Source organism: Garra rufa, chromosome 15 (assembly GCF_049309525.1).
Source record: "Garra rufa chromosome 15, GarRuf1.0, whole genome shotgun sequence".
Lineage (NCBI taxonomy): Eukaryota > Metazoa > Chordata > Actinopteri > Cypriniformes > Cyprinidae > Garra > Garra rufa.
The window spans coordinates 5,262,922-5,284,590 of NC_133375.1; the positions used below are offsets into that span (position 1 = coordinate 5,262,922).

At 37.3% G+C, this 21,669-nt stretch overlaps 1 protein-coding gene across 1 annotated transcript in view; it reads right to left on the reverse strand.

The window, feature by feature from the left end:
- Window positions 1-31: 31 nt before the first annotated feature.
- Window positions 32-21,669, reverse strand: part of bmp1a (bone morphogenetic protein 1a) — a 113,593-nt gene continuing 91,955 nt past the window's right edge. The window contains exons 14-20 of the mRNA XM_073818690.1: window positions 16,254-16,414; window positions 14,091-14,271; window positions 11,786-11,911; window positions 10,519-10,646; window positions 8,374-8,587; window positions 6,289-6,539; window positions 32-3,217 (exon numbers count right to left, since the gene is read on the reverse strand). Coding sequence (XP_073674791.1) covers window positions 3,080-3,217; window positions 6,289-6,539; window positions 8,374-8,587; window positions 10,519-10,646; window positions 11,786-11,911; window positions 14,091-14,271; window positions 16,254-16,414 — 1,199 coding nt within the window. The 3' untranslated portion in view covers window positions 32-3,079. The remainder of the gene's footprint in view (window positions 3,218-6,288; window positions 6,540-8,373; window positions 8,588-10,518; window positions 10,647-11,785; window positions 11,912-14,090; window positions 14,272-16,253; window positions 16,415-21,669) is intronic.

Genomic DNA, 21,669 nt, shown 5'->3' on the forward strand with positions numbered 1-21,669 from the left:
AAGAAAAAAAAATAATTGAAAGTATTCAAAATTACATGATTGAGTACTCAGCCTCGTGATTTTTTTTATTATTTTAATTTGCTTGAACATAGTGCTAACTACCGTAATTGAATTGGTATATTTGGACTTTTATTCAATTAATTAAACGGTCAGTCCATAATTCCTGAGTCTACAAGACAAAATGTGACATGAAGCATTTCAAAATGAAAATAACATTTTATGAAATAGATGCACTTGTTAACACTATGTGCAATACATAGGTGAAAATTAGCTATACAATATAAATAAATTGCATCTTTTGTCTGCAATTACACATAGCCTTAGTTCTCATCAAGTTATCTATGGTTTAGTGTACTTTGAATACATTAATACATATTTACATACATACATATGATAAAATGCATAAACATGTACCAAGTCTTGTGTGGGAAGGCTGGTCAGGGTGAATAAATCAAGCATACACTATTATGCTGAGGTAACATTTCAGAAATGTGCTAAAACAGATAATTTGAAGCCCGCGTTCGCCCACAAAAACACTCTATTTCTAACAAGAAATAACATGGGCATTAAAAAACATTAATAATGCTTAGGAGGATGTGCTTCGATTAGCAAAATGTACAAGTGCTCCACTACTCTAAAAAGCTATGCTAGGAAGCATATTCAAATACAGAGAGGCTAAACTGGATATCTTAGACACAAAATAAAATCCATTTGAAGAACTAAGGATAGACGTTAGTCGATCCTAAGCGTGCGAGAACGTATATCGAGCAACTTGTTTGGTCACAGCACACGTGGCTTGAGTTGAACCGATTCAGAGTTCAGATGGAAGGCATTGCAGAAACGTCTAAAACCTTTTAAACCCCCATAACGTGTCCCATAATCCTCATCATTTGCCTTCCTGGATTTCACACATCCAAGTCAAACAGCAACCAAGTCCTGCAACGATTAAAATCTAGTGTCGTCTTGAAATGGTTGGGTAACAACAATCAGATATCCTGAACCTGAGATTTAAAAGAGCTTTAGGTAAATCCACAAAGGCAAACAGGTGTGAAATGATATCTCATATGATGAAAAGAGTGGCTGAAACAGAGGATACCAAGTCAGCAGCCTTTGATGGAGTTCTGCAGGAGACGGAAAGCGAGAGAGAGAGGTAGGGAGCAGCGATGCGGACCACGTACTTCACAGGGATGATCGTGGAAATGGAGTGAGCTAACACTTCAGATCAAATGATCAACCCTGGAGATCACACTATTCAGCACTATTCCACACAGATTTGACATCAAACATGCTCTTTTCCCAAGTGACATTGGATATCAATGGAGAACGAGCGACTTCAAGTGACTGAGGTGTCTAGGGCGCAGGGCTCATTTGAAATAGCACCATCCCACCACTCTCCCACACGCTGAGGTACGTTATTGGTACAAATGAACATTTTACACAGTTTTAACAGTTTTCCCATAGCGAATGTTGTAAGAGCAATAGCTACCTAGAAATAGCATCTAAGGGTTGCTAAAAAGGACTCAAAATCTCAAAATTGGGTGCGCAGACAATGGACCTCAGTCAGTGTAGACATCATACGTAATCTGACGTGAATGAAAAGACACATGTATAGTTTCTTCAATAGGTTTTAGGTCTGGAAGAGATAATTCACCCAAGAATGAAAATTCTGACATCATTTACTCACCCTCATGTCATTACAAACCTTTCTTTCTTTTGCACGACACAAATAAAGACATATTGAAGAATGTTTCAGTTTTTTTTTGTTGTTGTCCATACAACAAAAGTCAATGGCGTCCAACATTATGTTGTTTTGGACCCCAGTGACTCATTGTATGGACAAAAATGTTGTTTTTTACAAAAGAAAGAAAGTCATTTTTTACATTTTACATTGTCTACCCTGACTAAGGTCCATACACTATGACGCTACTTTTGAAAACAACTTTTGGTCATGGACTGTGAAGGAAAGAGCCTGTAAAAGAGGGAAAATGAAATAAAAGAAAACAGCGGTGGGATGTCAGGACACAAGAGGGCCCACCAATTTTCATGCAATTGCGTCTAATTTGTTCAGGATTGGCCAAGCACAGAGTGGGTGTTACGGGGACAGCACCACATTATCAAGACCTTGAAAAAAAGTGTGTGCTCAATCTAACATTTTCCACCATACCATCCTGTTTTTATGCGAGAGCAATTAACAGCCATCAGACATGGGCCACGTTTTGTTTATTAGTCTTTTAATATGATAACTGATTCTGGAAAACCTCCTGGAGAGTGATCATTTCGGGCAGGGAACCGTCTGGACTACTGGCCAGGAAAAAACGAGTTATTACAAATGCTGGTGCCATTACGTCCACATTTCCTTCTAGCTGTACCACATGCATCTCTTTGACATACAGTGCCATTTTGCTCAAGTAACGACAAAGAAAACCGGCCCACAATGGCCGTCGAGACTCTTTATGAACAAGCAATACCAATAATGTCAAGAAGAGATGGTTGTTTCCCCACAGTGGAGCGGTAAATCTCTCATTTCAAGCTTGGAAAATGTGCAAGGAACACAGTTCCGGAATGCCCCTGCTTCACTCATTTCTCACTTCCTCTATCCCACTGTTGCACAGATGACTGGTTTGGTGAGTTTGCTCGGTTCTCCTGCAGGAGTTCCTCAGTGTATTTGTTTTTCAACGCACTCTCGGCTCATGAAAGGTGAAAAGAGGGGGGGTTCCAGTATCCGATCAGCTACGCCCACCCTTCCCACCCTCCCCTTTCGATTTCACCCATATATTGGTATCCAGCAAGTGAATACACTCTACCCCCCTCCCCCTCCCCCCTCCACATCTTGCCCCAAACGTAATAATTAAAAAAAAAAAAGGTAAAAACAAGGTCTACTGCGGAATGGCTTTACTCCTCACAGTCAGTAGGGGATGCCAGAACCCCTGTGAACTACTGAGGTGCGGTTGGCGTTCTTGCGTCTGGTCCGTCGGGTGTTCTTGGCGGCCGGGGGGCTCCGAGCGATGGGCGAGGCCCTCCCCCTAGGGCCTTTTCGCTTCCCCCTAGGCCCTGCACGGCCCCTCCCGGCCACTAGGGGTCACTTCTTACGGGAGTGGAGTGTGTCCTGAAATTTGGTGCTGGTGTAACGCACGTGAAAGCCCTTCTTGTTGATGGTGTCATCTGAGCGGAATTTGATGACGATGGAGTCGCCGGCGGAGTAGATCTCTTCTGGAGGCTGGAAACACAAAGATGGAGGCAGGCGTGAGAATGTGTGCACATTGGATTGAACTAATTCCTTTTTATTACATCAAACCAACCTTATTTGTTATAATGATTTACATTTTATTGCAGTGGTTCCCAATCCTGATCCTGGAGAACCCAAACACTGCATGTTCTTTCTTATCTGAGACACTATCCTGGAGTCTTCACAAATGAGTTGGTGAGTTGAATCAGGTTTTTTGATTAGGAAACATCTAAAATGAGCAGTGCTGGGGATTCTCCAGGACCGGGATTGGGAACCACTCTTTTAGTGCACTTAAGTGTCTAGATCAGGGCTGTTCACACATGGTTCTGGAAGCCAACTGTCCAGCAGAGTTTAGCTCCAACCACAATTAAATACACCTGAACCAGCTGATCAAGGTCTTCAGACTTTAGATAATTTGGGATTCGATATAAGTATCAAACACTTGTCTACTTTGTAAACCGAGCTCAAGTTCTGGCTTGTGGTCTTTCGAAAACCTGTTAACTCAATGTTAACTCACTCTAGACCGGGGTGTCCAAACCTGTTTCTGGAGGCTACTGTTCATCAGAGTTTAGCTCCAACCTGAACCAGCTAATCAAGGTCTTCAGACTCACTATTACAATAGTCTCCAAACTCGGCCCTGGAGGGCCGGTGTTCAGCAGAGTTAGGCTCCAACCCTAATTAAACACACCTGAACAAGCTAATCAAGGTCTTACTAAGCATGCAAGAAACTTCCAGGAAGTTATGTTGAGGCAAGTTAGAGCTAAACTCTGCAGGACACCGGCCTTTCAGGACCAAGTTTGGAGACTCCTGCACAAGTATCTTCTAGGCAAGTGTGTTGAAGCTGGTTGGAGCTAAACTCTGCAGAACATTGGCCCTCCAGGAGTAGGATTGGACACCACTGGTCTAGAGTGAGTCAACATTGAATTAACTGGAGTTGGAAAGACCACAAGCTGGATGTCGAGCTCAGTTTACAAAATAGTGTTTACAAAGTGTTGATACCTATGCTGCATCCCAAATGGGATGAATCTGCCTCTGAAGGACACTTCAAGAGTGTGAACAATCATGGCCACCATATTGAAGGTTTTCTCCAAACTCAAGTGCTCAAAACTGGTCACTTCAAAGGGCCCTTGAGAATGAAGTATTTTGAAAGCTACAACTGATGCACACTGCACCCCCATGACTTTCTACGGAGTAAAATTGTGAAAAGATGGTACCTCCTAATTGGCTTGGCAAGACAATGCAGATGTTTTCCAAAAAACTGATTTTTAGTCCCCTACACTCTTCACGCAGCATTAGTATTTTAAAATCTGTTGTGTACAATGTGTGCAGTGTTTTCCAGACTTAACTACTGTCTTGCACCTTATGGGGCAACTTTTTGACCAAAGTCAATGTTGCCATCAAAGGGCAACCAGGCGAGACGCAGGGCCCACAACTGATAAAGTATCCATATAGAAATTTGCAACCCATTCTCAATAGGAAAGTGCCCAAGCAACATTGCCCCATGTAGCATCACCTTTAGAGTTCTGAAGTGCTACCTATATAGTAAACACAAGGTGCTACCTTGTCTATTGACCACAACTGTACAAAAGTTGGTTGAAACAATGTTTAAAAAAGTTGTGCAAACAAATGATACTGCGGTGGCTGTTGCTGACAATTTAAATCTAGAGGGTTTGGTGTCTCGTGTGGCAGATTCGATGACGCTGGTAATGACAATTCTCTTTGACCAATCAGTGATCTTCGGTGCTTACACATCATATTTTAGTATTGGTACGACTTGCTTGGAACCTCAACCGAGGTGGTACTAAACAAAAGTACCAGGTACTGTTGAAAACCCACGAAAAGTGAGCCGTACCAAGCCGTACCTTGCAGTTCCAGACTGTCCTATCATAATAAAGTAAAAAATGACCCCCAAAAAAGCATACTCCAATGTTTGCATGTGAGTTTTAGAAGGTAGCTGCCTATGTAGATAGTGAAAAGTGCTTAGGGCTTCAAATAAGAACCTAAATCTCAAAGCATTTGATACAGTTTCAAAGTAGTTTCTTTGTGCAGTGGCTCTTTTCTGACCGAGCTTAAATGGGTTATTTTGGGCTGTGACAGCCTAATGTGGCAGCACACTTAAGCTCATGTTGCTCGAGGGACATATTCCCTGCTGTTAGTAAATTGTCAGTTGATTTTGGATTAAAAGCATGCTCTAAATGGCAAGCTACCAAAACTTGATTGAGATAAATGCACACTGTCTAACATCCTCTTGGTTCAATTTAAGCAACGTCGATAAGCAGGTTGAACCCATTGCCAGTGGCGGTATCAGAATATCATCCGATATACCTTGTCTAAACTCAGCATGAGCCCTTCTCATTGAACTGAAGTAAATGTAATCATGCTGTTCTGTGACCTATAGAGCTGATCTCATTTACACAAGCACACTTCTTATTGTTTCTGAGATTTTGAATGTAAAATAGTTGTATACAATTTCTCACTCCACAACTAGAAATGAGGAAAACCCCTGATGGTCTGTTTCAAAGTTCAGGGTTTATCCTATAAGGCAGTGGTTCTCAAGCGGTGGATTGTGTTCCAAAATTGGGCCACAGGTCTGTTATAATAGGGTCATGGATAGAAGAGTAAAACGGGACTGTAAGGGCCAGTGAACACAATGTCCGATGGCTCGTAGCAACCAATCAAGCCTAACAAAGTCATTAGACTGAGAAAGGGCAAAGAAATGTGGTTCTGCATGATTAGCTGCATTAATTCACACAGAGTACTGCTGGTGCTGAGTGATTGGCTGCTTGGAATTTCTTAAATTAAACTTTATTATGAAACATTTGCTTTCAGGTTTTGATGATGTGGGCTAAAACTGGCAAGTTAAAGGGATAGTTCACACAAAAACTTCTGTCATCAATTATTCATCCTCATTTCGTTCCATGTCATTCTTTCATTCATCTTCAAGACACAAATGAAACATTTTTAAATGATCACTTTTACTACAAGTTTGTTGTCTGGCATGAAATGCTGAAACATTTGATGTTTTTTGATTTTATGCAGCAAATATAAAATCTGTGCTTTACCCCTGATCCACAGTAGCGGCCTAGTCTGGGTGATTTGGTGTCCGCCCCATCAAAAAGCTCCATGTAATCATAGCCACAGTCAGCCTCCTCCTCGATTTCGAAGGTCTGGAAGATGAGCTCCACACCGTAGCCCTTCTCTGCTGTGATCACCCACTGACAATCCGACGCCCCGGGGTAGTTATTATCACCAAACTGGGCATGAGAGTAGAGGTCTTTAGTTTTTACCTCCGCTTTCAGACGGCCTCCGCACTCTGCAGATGAGAAGAAAATGAACATGTGAGAAAGTAATTCACAGGTACATTCAGTACCTCAGCCTAACAGTGCAAGTCAATAGTCTCTAGTAGCCAGACTTGTGACTGAGACTAGCACTCAAAGCTATAAACATCAGAGTTGCTGTAGTTTACTAGTGATAAAAAATGCATGCTATACGTTTGGGATTCTCAAAATTACATGTCAGCTAAAACCCCTTGACTTAAATAATAGTGACATCTAAATTTAAGGTTAATGTTTCAAAACAGTGCCCTCCATAAATATTGACACCCTTGGTGAATATGAGCAAAGCCAGCTATGGAAATAAATCTGCATTGTTTATCCTTTTGATCTTTCATTAAAAGAATTCACAAAATTCTAATCTTTCATTGAAGTAAAAAGATAAAAATTGGGGGTGAAATCTCATTATGAAATGTTTTTCTCCAGTTCACGTTGGCCAAAATTATTGACACCCAATTTGTGGGGTATGGGGTACTTTTTATCCCTGTTTGCACCAAACCCATTTTGAGTGTTTGTTGCCAAAAAGCCTTTTTTAGTTTCATCTGACCATAGAAGCCAGTCCTGTTTGAAGTTCTAATCGTATCTGACAACTAAATTTGCTGGAATTTGTTTTTGGATGAGTGAGCAGGATTTCTCTTGAAACCATCCTAAACAACAATTTTTGTTTTAGGTTTTCTGGCCCCAAGACTCAACCATTCTCCAGCTTTAATCCTTGGAGAGTCTTTGGCCATTCAAAGTCTCCTCCTAACCATCCATTATAACGATATAGACACATGTACTCTTCCAGGCAGATTTGTAACATCTTTAGTTGATTGGAACTTCTTAATTATCGCTCTGATGGTGGGAATGGGGATTTTCAATGCTTTAGCTCTTTTCTTACAGCCACTTTCTATTTTGTAAAGCTCAGCAATCTTGTTCTGCACATCAGAACTATGTTCTTTGGTTTTACTCACTTTATAATAAACAGAATTTGGCCTTTGTGTTCCTCATATTTAAAATCCTGTGCAACAAGAAGTCATGGCTGGACAGTTTCATGCTCCTAGATTCACCTTGGTGTGCTAAAAAATGTAAATATGAATGGGAATATATTTTTTAGAGATAGTTTACTCATAAGAATTTCTAGGGGTGCCATTAATAGTGACCAATATAAACTAGAGAAAAACATTTATTTCATAATGAGATTTCCCCCCAATTTCCATTATTTTACCTTAATGAACGGTTAGAATTTTGTGATTTTTTTTAATGAAACATCAAATGGATAAACAATGCAGATTTATTTCCACAGCTGCCTTTGTTCATATTTACCAAGGGTGCCAATATTTGTGAAGGGCAGTATATATCATGGTTCTCTAATGTTGGTTAATGGTTAATATACACAGGTAAACAGATACAATATTTCAATTTTATGCTTTAATTAATTATTAGCTTTTCATCAACTTACAAACGTCCTCCAGTTCCCTCACAAAACGATTTGGTTAAAACTTAGCATTAGCAAACAGGTAAAATATAAAATGACACAAATGATACAAAGCAGAGCACTGCACGGTCTCTTATTTTTTTGCAACTTTTTGAGAGGTTTTGCCAGGCAACTTTTTTCAGCAATGTTGCTTGGGCACTTTCCTATTGAGAATGGGTATCTGGATAATTTAGATTGGTTGTGGGTCCTGTGTCTCACCTGGCTGCCCGTTGATGGCAACATTGCTCATGCTTATTGTTTTATATGTTGGATTACATGAGACTACATTTAGTGTAAGAACTAGCGTAGTATTTAGTATTTAGTGGTGCTGTACATTTAATTTAGATAGACATGCTCACCTGCAGTATGGGAAGCCTCAAAGCCTTTCTTCTGCACTGAGTTATCAGAGAAGAAGCGGATGAACATCTTGTTGCCGGTGGATAAGATCGGCTGAGGTTTCTTGGTGCCGCAGTATCGTCCGAGGCTGGGTGCCTTCCCATCCCGACCGTCGTAAATCTCAATGTGGTCATAAGCACATTCCAGATGAGGCTCCATGTCGATTTCATTGAAAGCCTGAAATGCATGGCTCAAGTTAATGTTTGAACGGCCGACACTCTATACTTTTATTGATATACTATTATTAAACAGGGAAACAAAACCTCTGATAAAACTGAGCGACAAGCTCTGCTTCAAAACCTAGTGAGCTGCTTTGCTATCCTCTAAGTGGCCGTTCACAAAAACAGGAAGGTCTAGAGATGTTTTTAAATCTGAACTTAAATGCTGTGTTTTTAGGAGAGGCAGCGTATCATGCATTAGAAGATTTAATGAACATGTCCATCTATATTCATTAAATCGTGCATGTTTACACAGATTTACACAATAGAAAAGCAGCAAAGTGGAATTCAAAAATGCACCATTCACACAACTTGTTTTTGCATTTTATTTATTCACCCTTGCAGTTGTTTGTTGAGCACAAAAGAAAATATTTTGCAGAATGCTGAAAAAGCAAACAGTTGATGGTGGCCATTGACTTCCATGGAATGTTTTGGATACCAATGGATACCATTAATTGTTTGCTTACCAACATTCGTCAAATGTTGGTAGCGTTACCATTAACTGTTTGGTTGATAAACAGAGTTGACGGTAGCTATTGAATTCCATAGATTGAAAAAAATAAACTACTGAAGTCAGTGGCCAACGTCAATTGTTTGCTTAACAATTTTCTTCAAAATACATTCTTTTGCTCTCAATAGAAGAAAGAAACTCATACAGGTTTGGAACTTCTTGTATAAATGTACAATCCAATTTCCTACATACACTGCCTTCAAAAGTTTGGGATCAGTGAGATTTTTTTTTTTTTTAAGGAAGTTTATTATGCTCATCAAGGCTGTATTGATATTGTTCAAAAAAGCAAGAAAATGTAATTTTACGAAATATTATTGCAATTTAAAATAACAGTTTTCTGTTTTATTACTAGTTATCTATAATTTATTCTTGTGATCAAAGCTGAATTTTCAGCATCATTACTCCAGTCTTCAGTGTCACATGATCCTTCAAAAATCATGGAAATATTCTGATTTATAATCAATGTAGAGACATATATTGTTAGAAAAACGCTGTTCTTTTTAACTTTTTATTCATTAAAGAATCAAAGAAAAAAGTATCACAGGTTCCAAAAAATATTAAGCAGCACAACAGTTTCAATACTGATAACACAGCAAAAATGCTTTACTTACTTAGATTTTTTTGTCTCGTTTCCAGCCAAAATATCAAAAAAAAAATTTAAATCAAGAAGGATTTTCTAGACGAGTACAATTTTTTTCTTGTTTTCAAGTCAAAATTAAGTGCGTTTTTGCTTAAATCAAGCAAAAAAAAAAAAAATCTAGCAATGGGTTAAGAAAAATAATCTTGTTTTCAGTTTGAAATAAGATTTTTTTAATTTTTTTAATTTTTCTGATTTAAGAATTTTTAGATATTTTGTCTGGAATCAAGACAAAAGTAAGAAAATCATTTTTTTGCAGTGAATAAATCTGCATATTAGAATGATTTCTGAAGGTTCACGTGACACTGAAAACTGGAGTAATAATGCTGAAAATTCTGTGCAGCGTCATGGAAATAAATTATATTTTGAAGTATATTAAAACAGGAAACCAATATTAGAAATGCAAAAATATTTTACTATATTACTGTTTTTTTCCTGTATTTTTGATCAAATTAATACAGGAATCTTACTGATCCCAAACTTTTGAACAACACTGTATCTGTAGTTTCATGTCTCTTTCTTTCTTACAAAATAAAGTAATTTAAAAGTACACCATTTAGTTTATTTATTTGTTAATAGCCATGTAACAAGTGAATAATGTATAGTTTTTTTTTTCTTCAGAGTGACACAATGCCCTCTTGCTTCACTCTGCAGGGTTTTGTTTTGAACTAATGACCGTCTGGGACTGTACATTACCCAACGATGGTAAATACGGATAGGGAGAGAATGTACTATTCCATACTATTTTGATCCGATGTCCCGGGGTGGTGGAGAGAGCCCAGGTGCAGGCCTTCTTACTGGGGTATTTATCTGGCCAGTTGGGGCTGGTGATGGTCCCGCTCACGCTGTTCACAACGTGATCACAGCCGGCTGCAAGAGATACCAATAACACGTGACGTCCAACACTCGAATACACACACAAACAGCCTCATGCTCTGGCTCATCATATGAGCAATGTTCAAACTCCAGACGACGAGAATCAGTGTTGTTTTTGGCAGGCAGATCCCTGCGTTTCCAAACCTCCTCAAGCATGATTTTCTTTCGTTTCCCCCAAGCACTGCCACTCTCTTTCTATTTCTGCCCACGAGAGGAAGGCGTTCTCTAAAAATATCCAGACGCTAGTTAGTGTCAGTGAGCTGAAATCGATGGCGAAGGTTTCTGAGCAGTCATGCGCTAATAGGGAAAATAAAACATCTAGCCTGCTGTTTGTTTCTCGGACAGACAACACAGTGACCGTCTAGAAATATAGCACGCAATTCTGCTAGATTTTGTGAAACGCTTGCCAAAACCTAACCTGAAGCAATTTCCAGAGAAAGAAAAACAAGAAAACTTTTTGTTAACATCGGCTAAGTAATCTAGGGTTGTGTTTTTCTTTGACTCTCAGCTCTGACTGGAAACATATTCAAAGCCAATATAATTATGGACTGACCACAAATATATTCTATATCAAAAGAAAAGAGATTGTTTACTCAAAAATGACAATTCTGTCAATATTTACTCTCCTCATGTTGCTCGAAGCTCTCAAATCTCAAAATGACATTGGATCTTGTGTGCGTCATAATCGAAATGTGCTGCAGTTTGAATGTGTGCAATAAAGAAACATCAATGAAAGATTACTTTTCAGTCTGTTCAACAAAACTATCATATTGCTTTATAAGAAGCATGGATAGAGTCATATAATATATAACACCATATAATTATACTTCTCTTCTGTTCTTTCATACATTAAACTCCTTTTGTGTTTCACAGAGAAGCATCATACAGGTTTGGAACAATATGAGGGTGAGTAAATAAAGGCAATTTTCTTTTTTGTATAAACTATCCTTTTAAATAAAAGCATATTTTATTACTTATTGAACATTGGTGTATTGTATCATACTGCTACCAATTTTTATAACAATACATTGTGATTTTAGGGGCGTTTTCATGGCCTATCATGACCTATTGCTTCAAAGGAACACTGTCTCAGTGTATATTCACATAAAATCATGTGTGTGTGTTTTTCTCACCTTCCTTGCAGTCATGTTTGTTCTCATGCAGAACGAATCCACTTCTGCACTGACAACTGTAGCTGCCAAAGGTGTTCACACATTCATGCTGACATCCGCCGTTCTCCTTAGAGCACTCGTCTTTATCTGTGAGAACAAAACACCAGCTCTCAGTCAAACATATTCAGGATTTTTTTTGTCCCCTGGGATGATTTTTACAAATTATTTAAAAAATGTCACCTTCCGAAAGTATTCACACACCTTAGTTTTTTTCCTGTTTTTTTTTTTTTTATGTTAAACTGCTTTACATTTTTCTCACATCAATCTACACTCCATAAACTATAATGGCACTGAAAAAAACAGGTTTGTAGCATGTTTGCAGATTTATTAAAAATTAAAAACATAACTGATTCCATTGCATAAGTATTCATACCCTCGTCTGGGAGGGTTGAATTTTAGCTCAGAAGCTTTCCTATTGCTAGTAGATGTTACTACACTTCGAGTGAATTTAACCAAATTCTGTTGAATGGGTATAATTTGGAAAGGCACACATGTCTTAATACAAGGGGTAACAGCGGAAATGCATATCACAGCAAAAACCAAGCCCTGAGGTTTAAAAAAAACTGCCTGTAGATCGAGCTCAGACACAGGATTGCATCAAGCCACACATCTGGGGAAGACTTCAGAAAAAAATCTGCTGCATTGAAGGTTCACAGAAGCATGTAGTCTCCATTACCCTTAATGGAAGAAGTTTAAAACGACCACGACTCTTCATAGAGCTGGCCTTCTGACCAAACTGAGCAATTGATGGAGAAGGGCTTTGGTTAGACTGGTGACCAAGAACCTGATGGTCACTCTAGTTGAGCTCCATGATCATATGTGGAGATAGGAGAAACCTTAGGAAGGACAAATATCTTTGGCACTCAATCTTCTCCTCAGTGTGGACACTTGGAATTTACCAAAACCACCTGAAGGACCCTCAGACTGTGAGAAACAAGAGTCTCTGGTCTGATGAACCTCAAATCCAAGCATCATGTTTGAAGGAAACCAAGCACCGCTCATCATTTGCAGAGTATCATCCCAAAAGTAAAGTGTGCTGGTAATATCCTCATACTGCGGGTCTGTTTTTCAGTGGCAGGGACTGAGGGACTCGTCAGAGTAGAAGAAAAGCTCAGTTCACCAAAATATTGAGACAGCCTTAATGAAAACCCAGTCCAGAACATTCAGAACCTCAGACTGTACAGAAGGTTCACATTCCAACAGGACAATGACCCTATGCACACAGCAAGATTGGCTTATAGCCAACTCTGTGAATGTCCTTGAGTGGCCCAGCCAGAGCCTGGGCTTGAACTCAATCAACTATTTCTGGAGAAACATGAAAATATGCATCTCCCATCCAAGCTGACAAGAGCTTGGGAGTTGAAGAGCTGAGGAAAGAATGGCAGATAATTGCCAAATGCAGATGTGAAAGCTTGTCGCATCATACCCAAAAAGACTTGAGGCTGTAAAGGTGCTTCAACTAAGTACTGAGAGTTAAGGGTGTGAATACTTATGCAATGTTCTTATTCAAGTTTTTTTTTTTTTTTTTTTATAATTTTACGAAGTTGTGACAATTCTGTTTTTGTTTTGTCATTATGTATGGAGTGTAGATTGACGTGGGAAAAAGGTATTTTAAAACATAAGGCAGGAACATAAAACATGAAAAAAATGAAGGGGTATGGATACTTTCACAGGGCACTGATTAATAGCATTACAGTTTTTATTGTTCTACTTTTAATGAATTTTAAAATGTTAAAAATGTACATTTATCCGGACCATTACTGTTTTGAGCCTATGCTGATTCCAGGATGTTTAATTTTTCAAAAATAACTAAAAATAAACGAAAATTCTACTTGCACTTTTTAATTACAACTTTTAAACAACCACCTATTAAAATCCATTTGGTATGTGCAATTTGTACAATGCTGTACAATCTTCTAAAACAAGACAGCTTTTTTGCCATATATACAATGTAGAAAATTATTTTTTGAAGTTGTAAATCAGACAAAGATTATTGGAGCACATTTTACAAAAAATGACTATTTAAGACTTTCTACTTTAAAATTTCATGTTTGATTGTGTGTTATTTGTACATTATATTCGTAATTAATCTCAAAACTAACTGTTTTTCTCCACAACATTTTTATTTATTTATTTTAATTTTATTTATTTATTATTTAATTTTCATCACACATAATATCAAAAACCCACATTACACATTATACCAAAATGCACCAAAGTTTATCATAGTACATTTTTTTTTAAATATTTCACAGCACACACTCACCTGAGAAGAACTGGGCCTTGAAGCCTTTTTTAGAGACGGTGTTGTCAGATTTGAACTCAATGCGCATGTTGTTGTACTGAGAGGTGATGGCCTCTGGTTTCTCAGCTCCGCAGAATTTCCCATGCAGCCTGGAGTCAGCAGACAGTCCGCTTCTCACCTCAACGAAGTCATACTTACACACCTGCAGAAGAGAGAGCCGACCTAAGTCATGAGTCAACATCTAAAGAAGCCAGCAGTTCACCTTTCAACCACTTTTGGTTAACAGCATCTGTCTTGTCCCAAAATGCAGAATATGAGGTTCTTTTAATAGAGTTATAGAGCATTAGTAATATTGCTTTCTCTTATGCATGTATTATAAATAAAAGTGTCTAGTAAATATATGCAAATTTTTGAATCAACAATAGAGAAGAAAAAAAGACTGCCACATTCAGTTTGAAGAGAAACTGGATGGATCCTTCATTTAAGTGGCACAAAATGCTCCAAATGCTCCACTGATCACAGCTTTTCATTTTGATCACAACAGTGTGAGTGCTTGGCAACTTTTGCCAATAATACTTCACACTCTGTACTCTAGTTATCTGGAGAAAATGTTGTTTTTGGCAATCAATAAAGCCGAGGCCATTCTCACTTCTCTCTATTAAACTAGTGCCAGTACATTGAAGGAATGTTCCAGGTTCAATACAAGTTAAGCTCAACTGACAGCATTAACACAGACTATATCGACAAAACAAACAAATCGTATTCACAGTAATGTGTTCACAATGGAAGTCTATGGGGCAAGACATTCAAGAGCAAGAATTGGTAGCTTGTAGTTTAAAAGAAGCACTTGTATTCATTTTTACATTGGAAATGTGTTATTTAAGCATGTAAAACATGCTTTTAATTGTAAGTGGATGAATATCGGGTTAAACGATACCAACATATGTGACCCTGGACCACAAAACCAGTCATAAGGTTAAATTTTACAAAACTGAGATATATACATCATATGAGAGCTCAATAAATAAGCTTTCTATTGATGTATAGTTTGTTAGGATAGGGCAATATTTGGCCGAGATACATCTATTTGAAAATCTGGAATCTAAGGGTGCAAAAAAATCAAAATACTGAGAAAATCACCTTTAAAGTCGTCCAAATTAAGTTCTTAACAATGCATGTTACTAATCAAAAATTACAATTTGATAGGTTTACAGTAGGAATTTTACAAAAAATCTTAATGTAACATGATCTTTACTTAATTTCCTAATGATTTTTGACATAAAAGAAAAATCAATCATTTTGACCCATACAATGTATTTTTGGCTATTGCTACAAATATACCCCAGCGACTTAAGACTGGTTTTGTGGTCCAGGGTCACATATCTCCTGTGGATGGAGTTTGCACTATATAAATGAAATAATGTTCATTTTTGTTATTCTTTTCATTTGCAAAAGTGATTTTTGTGCAGGTTAATGCTGTATACACTTTCAATGTAAGTGCATTATTGTAAATCGATTGGTTTTGTGCTCATAATTAGTTTCTGTGGTAATTGGCAAGATGTCACTGATGCAGAACCTGTACGAACCCTAAACATCCCTAGCTTTAATTTATCCAGCAATTATATAGTACGCTATTAACGCAAAGCTATAAAATGCTCAGGAAAGCTTGCAGCTGCTTTAAACACTTTTTAGTATGCCGCCTAATTTAGAGGACTAATGGCTATTTAAGGAACCCAGCCTGAGCCAACAGCCTCATTTTCTTTCTCAAATTCACTCTTTTTTATTTAGCACTAATGTAATGATGTTGCTGTTATATTAAAGCAACATAACTGGCTTCTATTAAAGTATATGAAATGTAAAATAATGAGAGGCTGGAAGCCAGATGGCAACTCTTTAACAGAACAGCTTTGTTATAAACTACCTGAGAGTTTGTGATAAGCATGCACGAAGCCCAAAAACTACTCTTCATCTACAAACAAAGGCTTGGCAAATAAATCATGAGTGCATTCGTCACGTGAGCTGCACCGGGCAAAATTGCCGTAAGCTATCAACAATGAACAAGCAAGAAAACATGAAGGCAATTTGTAGAAGTCATTCCCTAAAGCCCTGTGGTGATTCACACCAATCGAGCTGAAATGAACCAGACAAACCCACCCCACGCTGAGGCAAAAACCTAGTGCTCACATCGTTCCCTTCAGTCTCGAAGACGTCGAAAAGCAGCGTTATGCGGTACTGTGTGGGCGCCACCAGCTGCCAGATGCAGTTCTTGTTGGGCGGATACTCTTTGGGCCAGCCTGGACTGGTGATGGACCCATTCAGCTTGGTGATAAAACCACCACAGGCAGCTGAGGAAACACAACAGAAAAGACAAATTACACTAATGCATTAAGGAGATATAATTCAGCTCAAAGCTTCCCCCTCAGTCCATACATAACATTTCTTGAAATGACCTGATTTCATCTTTTCAGTAAGCGTACAGGAGCATAAATCTTTAGAAAGTTAAAGTAGCGACACACATCTGACCATATGCACGGAGCGTTCTTTAGAACTTCCGAATAATGATAAGCCAGCTCGTAAACTTCAGCTGAAGCTAATTTTATATGTGCTATATATAGGTGAACAATCTTGAGACTCCTCCACTGCCTCGTTCTTATCAGAAACTGAGAAAAATAATAATTGCAACATCGTAAATAATGATAGCGGCATGAACGTTCAGTTTGATGTTATTTAAAAACATATAATTTAAACGCTGAGCCTGGTAATCCCAGGAGAGCACCTGCATAGATGTACATTTAAATGCTGACAGCTAAACGCTATCATAACATGTTTAGGCTAACATTAGCTAGCTAGCGATACTTCTCTTCAAGGACATCTAATCGTATTCTTAATAATCAGTAACTTGCCTTCATTGGCATTGACACATTTTTAAAATCTTGTAATATTTTAAAGCCTTTATTATTTTTCAACTCCACAGCTGTGCAATAAAAGTCACTTCAAACATTACAAAAAACATAAAAAATGTCTTTTCACGGAAAAAGACATATTTTTAAGATGAAAATGACATGAAATTACCCATATAACCAGAAGATGGCAGCAGAGGATCAATCTTGTCTTGCTTATCGATTTATTATAAAATTATTAGTGTAACAAATTTTTGTATTTTACTGCACTGAAGTATTTAGTATTGCAAGTGCATTCATTAAAATAAAATAAGCTCAGACACAGACTTAAGGGTAAATTATTCAAATACTTCGTTAACTACAAATTAAAAAAGTTTAATATTAATTAAATAATGCAATTAATATGAATTTGAAATATTTTGGATTTAATTTATTAACTACATCTTTTATCTACATCAAGTTTTCTCTTAAACTGTTAACGCTATTAAATAGCCTATATTAAACCAACACAAACTTGTTACTGCTGTAGTTTTGTTACTCTGAATTTAGTCTGAATCATTTAATGCATAGCCCTTTTTTTTGACATTGGCTTGCCAGATTTTTTGTTCGGTTATTACTGTCGATCATAGCAATGCATTTTTTCAACTCCTGTTTGTAATTCTTAAAATGGACATTTGGTCCTCTTAGACAAACACAATTTTCCTTTGATTGTGAAATTATTTTGAAGAGAAAATGAGCAAAGGACAGTCCTATTAGGGCTCAGTAAAGTTGACCGGAAATGACTGAGCTGGCTTGTCTAAACAAGGAAGTAATTAGTGCATATGGTCAACTGAGTGAAACAGATTACTGAAAAAAAAAAAAAAAAAAAAGGCGGGGACTTGGTTCTATGCACTGATTGTGAGCTTGCAGTGGATTGTATGTCTGGGTTTTAGTGATTAAATTAGACAAGATACATCACCGAAGAAAAACAAAGTGTATGGATGAATCATTCACAATAACCTCAAATAACATTATATTTAGAAATCATTTTGTGCTGACTTTTCTGTTGTGAAATTGCCTTCACGTTCTCTTTATACACAGAGTTTATTATGTAGAATGCCGGTTGGTTGTTCTCTCTAAAAAGTCTTTTTATCCTTGGCTTTAAACTTCATCTGAAGGCACTCATGTGTTTATTTAGAGGTTTTGTGGATCAATCAACACTCGTTTGAAAGGGAATCATGATGCATCAACAAGCTGACTTTTTTCCCCTCTGATCTCTACCACGGTGTTTATATACTTAAAGGGATAAATGGATAGTTGAAAATTCTGTCATCAAAAGATGATGTTGTGAAGGACATTGGTGTCTAAACAACATCAAACCCTATTGACTTTAATTGTAGCAAAACACTGAAACTTTTTCCAAAAATTTGATTCACAGATGAAAGAAACTCTTCATCTACATGAAGGTGAGTAAACGATGACAGAATTTTACTATCCTGTTTTCACCACATGCAAAGCAATTACCCAATTTTAACAGATGTTGTTTACACATAGAAGTCTTACACAGTAGGCAAATTAGCAAAAACATTGTTTCTGTGATAAAAAGGTGGAAAAATTGTGCCTTTGGGGGATCTTTGTAACTTCTTTATCCTTAAAGGGTGCATATCAGTAGTTTAGAATAGTAATATGTACCCCTAAGGTATTAATATGTCCTCTTATGGTACTACCATGCACCCTTTAGGGGTAAAGAAGGTACAAAGGTGTCCCTTTGAGGATACTGTCTCGGTGACAAGCTGTTGTACCCCTAAAGTAGGGCCATATGATTTCCCCAATGTGAAAAACATGGACAGAATTGCAGAATATGGTCATAAGAATGGAACTTACTGCAAATTGTTTTTCCAGATGCATAAATCATAGGTCCGTATATTTAAATCAAAATGCGATATGGACTATCGTCTGTGAATATTAATCTGCAAAAATATGTTTTCTGTGTGAATGAATGACGTGGTTTTGTTTACTACACACATACTAAAATGCATGTGCCACCTCAATATGTGAGTACATGAACACATAAACAATCTAGAACTGCTCTTAGAGTCACTCATGAGCATTTTACAGTTTCTTTAAAGGAAAATATATTGTCATATCATATGCAAACTGAAACTTAAAATGTCTTCACAGCAACTCATCAAAATAAAAGTTTGGTTTAACTTGAAAAAATTGTGACAGAAATATATTACTTAATGTAATGATACTACTACTAACAAAATTATTAAAACATTATTTTTAAGTAATATTTACCAGAAAAAAACAAATTATGCAACACAGTATTTCAGGAAAAAAAAAACATTTCTTTTTCAAATACAGACATACTTTTTGATAAAACCATTCAAATAAAACTGAATTTGTAAAAAAAACCCACGTTTAATTAATTGCTGTTAAATTGTGTAAGTTTCATGATTTTCTTTTTTTATTAATGTTTAATTAAATCATTAAAACTAGAAAAATTACAATTAAAAAGTCTAGAAAAATTAAAATTGAAAAATATGTAATCCATAAAAATGAAAATGGAAAAAATTGAATTAAAAAAATAAATAAAATGGATTGCATATGGCCCTACTAAAGGTACAAATAGCATATTTTGTAACAAAAATTGATACATAAAGGAAAAACCTGAAACATTTTTTAGCGGTTACATATTTCATGCACAACATGCCAAGGTTACAAAAATCGCTTAAACTTTCAATTCGTCAAGCTGACCAGCTTGTGGTTTGTCAAAACTGGCACCTGCTACATATAGAATAACAACAACGGTCTTATTTTAATTAAAATACACAGGGAACAACCCCAGGCTTCGTATCTAATCAAACACGAAGCAGAAAGACAGAGTAGTTTACTTTAGTGCGGCATGATCCAAATCACCGAACAGATCCCCTACAGCGATTTTCACCAAACACACGCTCTCAGGGAGAGATGTTTCCATGGCTACCCGCATGAAGCCTTTGGACAGCCCTTGCCTTGAAGTTTTAGCTTTGTGTACATTTGAGCCCTATCCGTCTCTATTCCCACAGGACCAACATACAACAAACCCTGTTCTGTGAAAAAGCGCGGCACAGTCATTATGATAATGTCGGATTTATTGCTGATATGATGATAGCCACCAGGAAGCCAAGCTGGGCCAATCTTTCTTTCATCTAATGGAGAATCATTTTTTGATTGCTCCAGTCTGTCACGATTGAGCTGTTGAGTCATCTCAGTGCATGTCTGAACAAACAGATTTTTGCTCAATATAGCAGCCGCAGGGTACGTGTAGTCCTAGCAACTGCCTCACGTATCCAGACATTAGCCAACGATATAATAAGAGACGTTAGCTGTTAGACAACCCTTTACCTACGAGTGATTTGACCCTTAACCCAAACTGTACTTTAGCGCTTTGTTTGAGAAGAACGTGATATAAACAGATCTAAACTTCAGTATGATTTCCAGCCGCTCAGAAAACAGAGCAGCGCTTTGTAAGTGTCATGCGGAGGAGGGTAAAGAAAGCCAGGCGAGCCTGCTGTCAATGTGAGGAAGGTGCTCATAACTTGCTGGTAGCCCCAAGCCAATAGCACAAAACAGATGTCGGCGGTATGTCAACAGCGCAAGCAGGAGTAGTAATTAAGACAGTGCAGTAGCACAGACTGTCCACTAGAGGCAGAATGAGATCAGTGCTGCTAGGTGCACAAAACATTCACTCAGTAAACCTTGGGTTATTTGGGTTAAAACACTTCTCTGATCTCAGATTAACATGCATAAGTAAGCCTTTTGTACTTTGGTTACCAGTGTTGGGTGGATAACTTACAAAATGTAATCCGTGACTGATTACAAATTACATGTTGAAAATTGTAATCAGTAATGTAATCAAGATTACTGCATTTTAGCCAATGTTTTCTGACTACTTTTGGATTACTTTTAGATTACTTTTGACAACGTGTTTTGAATGGGTTTTTTGTTATTTGAAAAAAGAGAATAAAATATATGAGCACTAACCAACATTAATTTTAGTTTCAACAACAGCTTGATGCGGAAAACAAATGCACTAAGCAGCAAAATCACCCCAGACGAAAGGATATTAATGTTACGACAAAGATAAAGCTTTCCCTCAGCAGATTTTCAAACAAATGGTTATTGTGAATACGAGACAGATCTGAAAAATGAATGCTGTATCAGATGCAGGTAATCACACTGGCCCAGTCCATCCTGCTCTCAGAATACTCTACCTAACACAGTGAGCTTTTAATACAGTAATACAATACTTTTTCAATGAAGCAACTCAACATTACTTCGTTGCTAGTTCTGAAGTGACGTTTTCGAATTAGTAACAGAGGCTTGGGCCCAGCTGTTAAACTGTGAATTTGAGATTTAAATCTGTGGTGGAAGGAAGTGCTGCTAGGTGCACATTAAAGGTTGATTTTTTGGGGTTTAAATACTTCTCTTATCCCAGATTAATATGCATAAGTAAGCCTTTTGTAGTTTGTTTACGAGTGTTTGGTAGATTACTTACAAAATGTAATTTGTTACTGATTATGACAATTGTAATAAATAATTTAATCAAGATAACTCAATTTTAGGTAATGTATTCTGACTACTTTTGAATCACTCTAAGACTACTTTTGACATAACTTGTTTGTAGATTTGAATGGGATTTTTGTTATTTGGAAAAAAAACTGAATAAAATATGG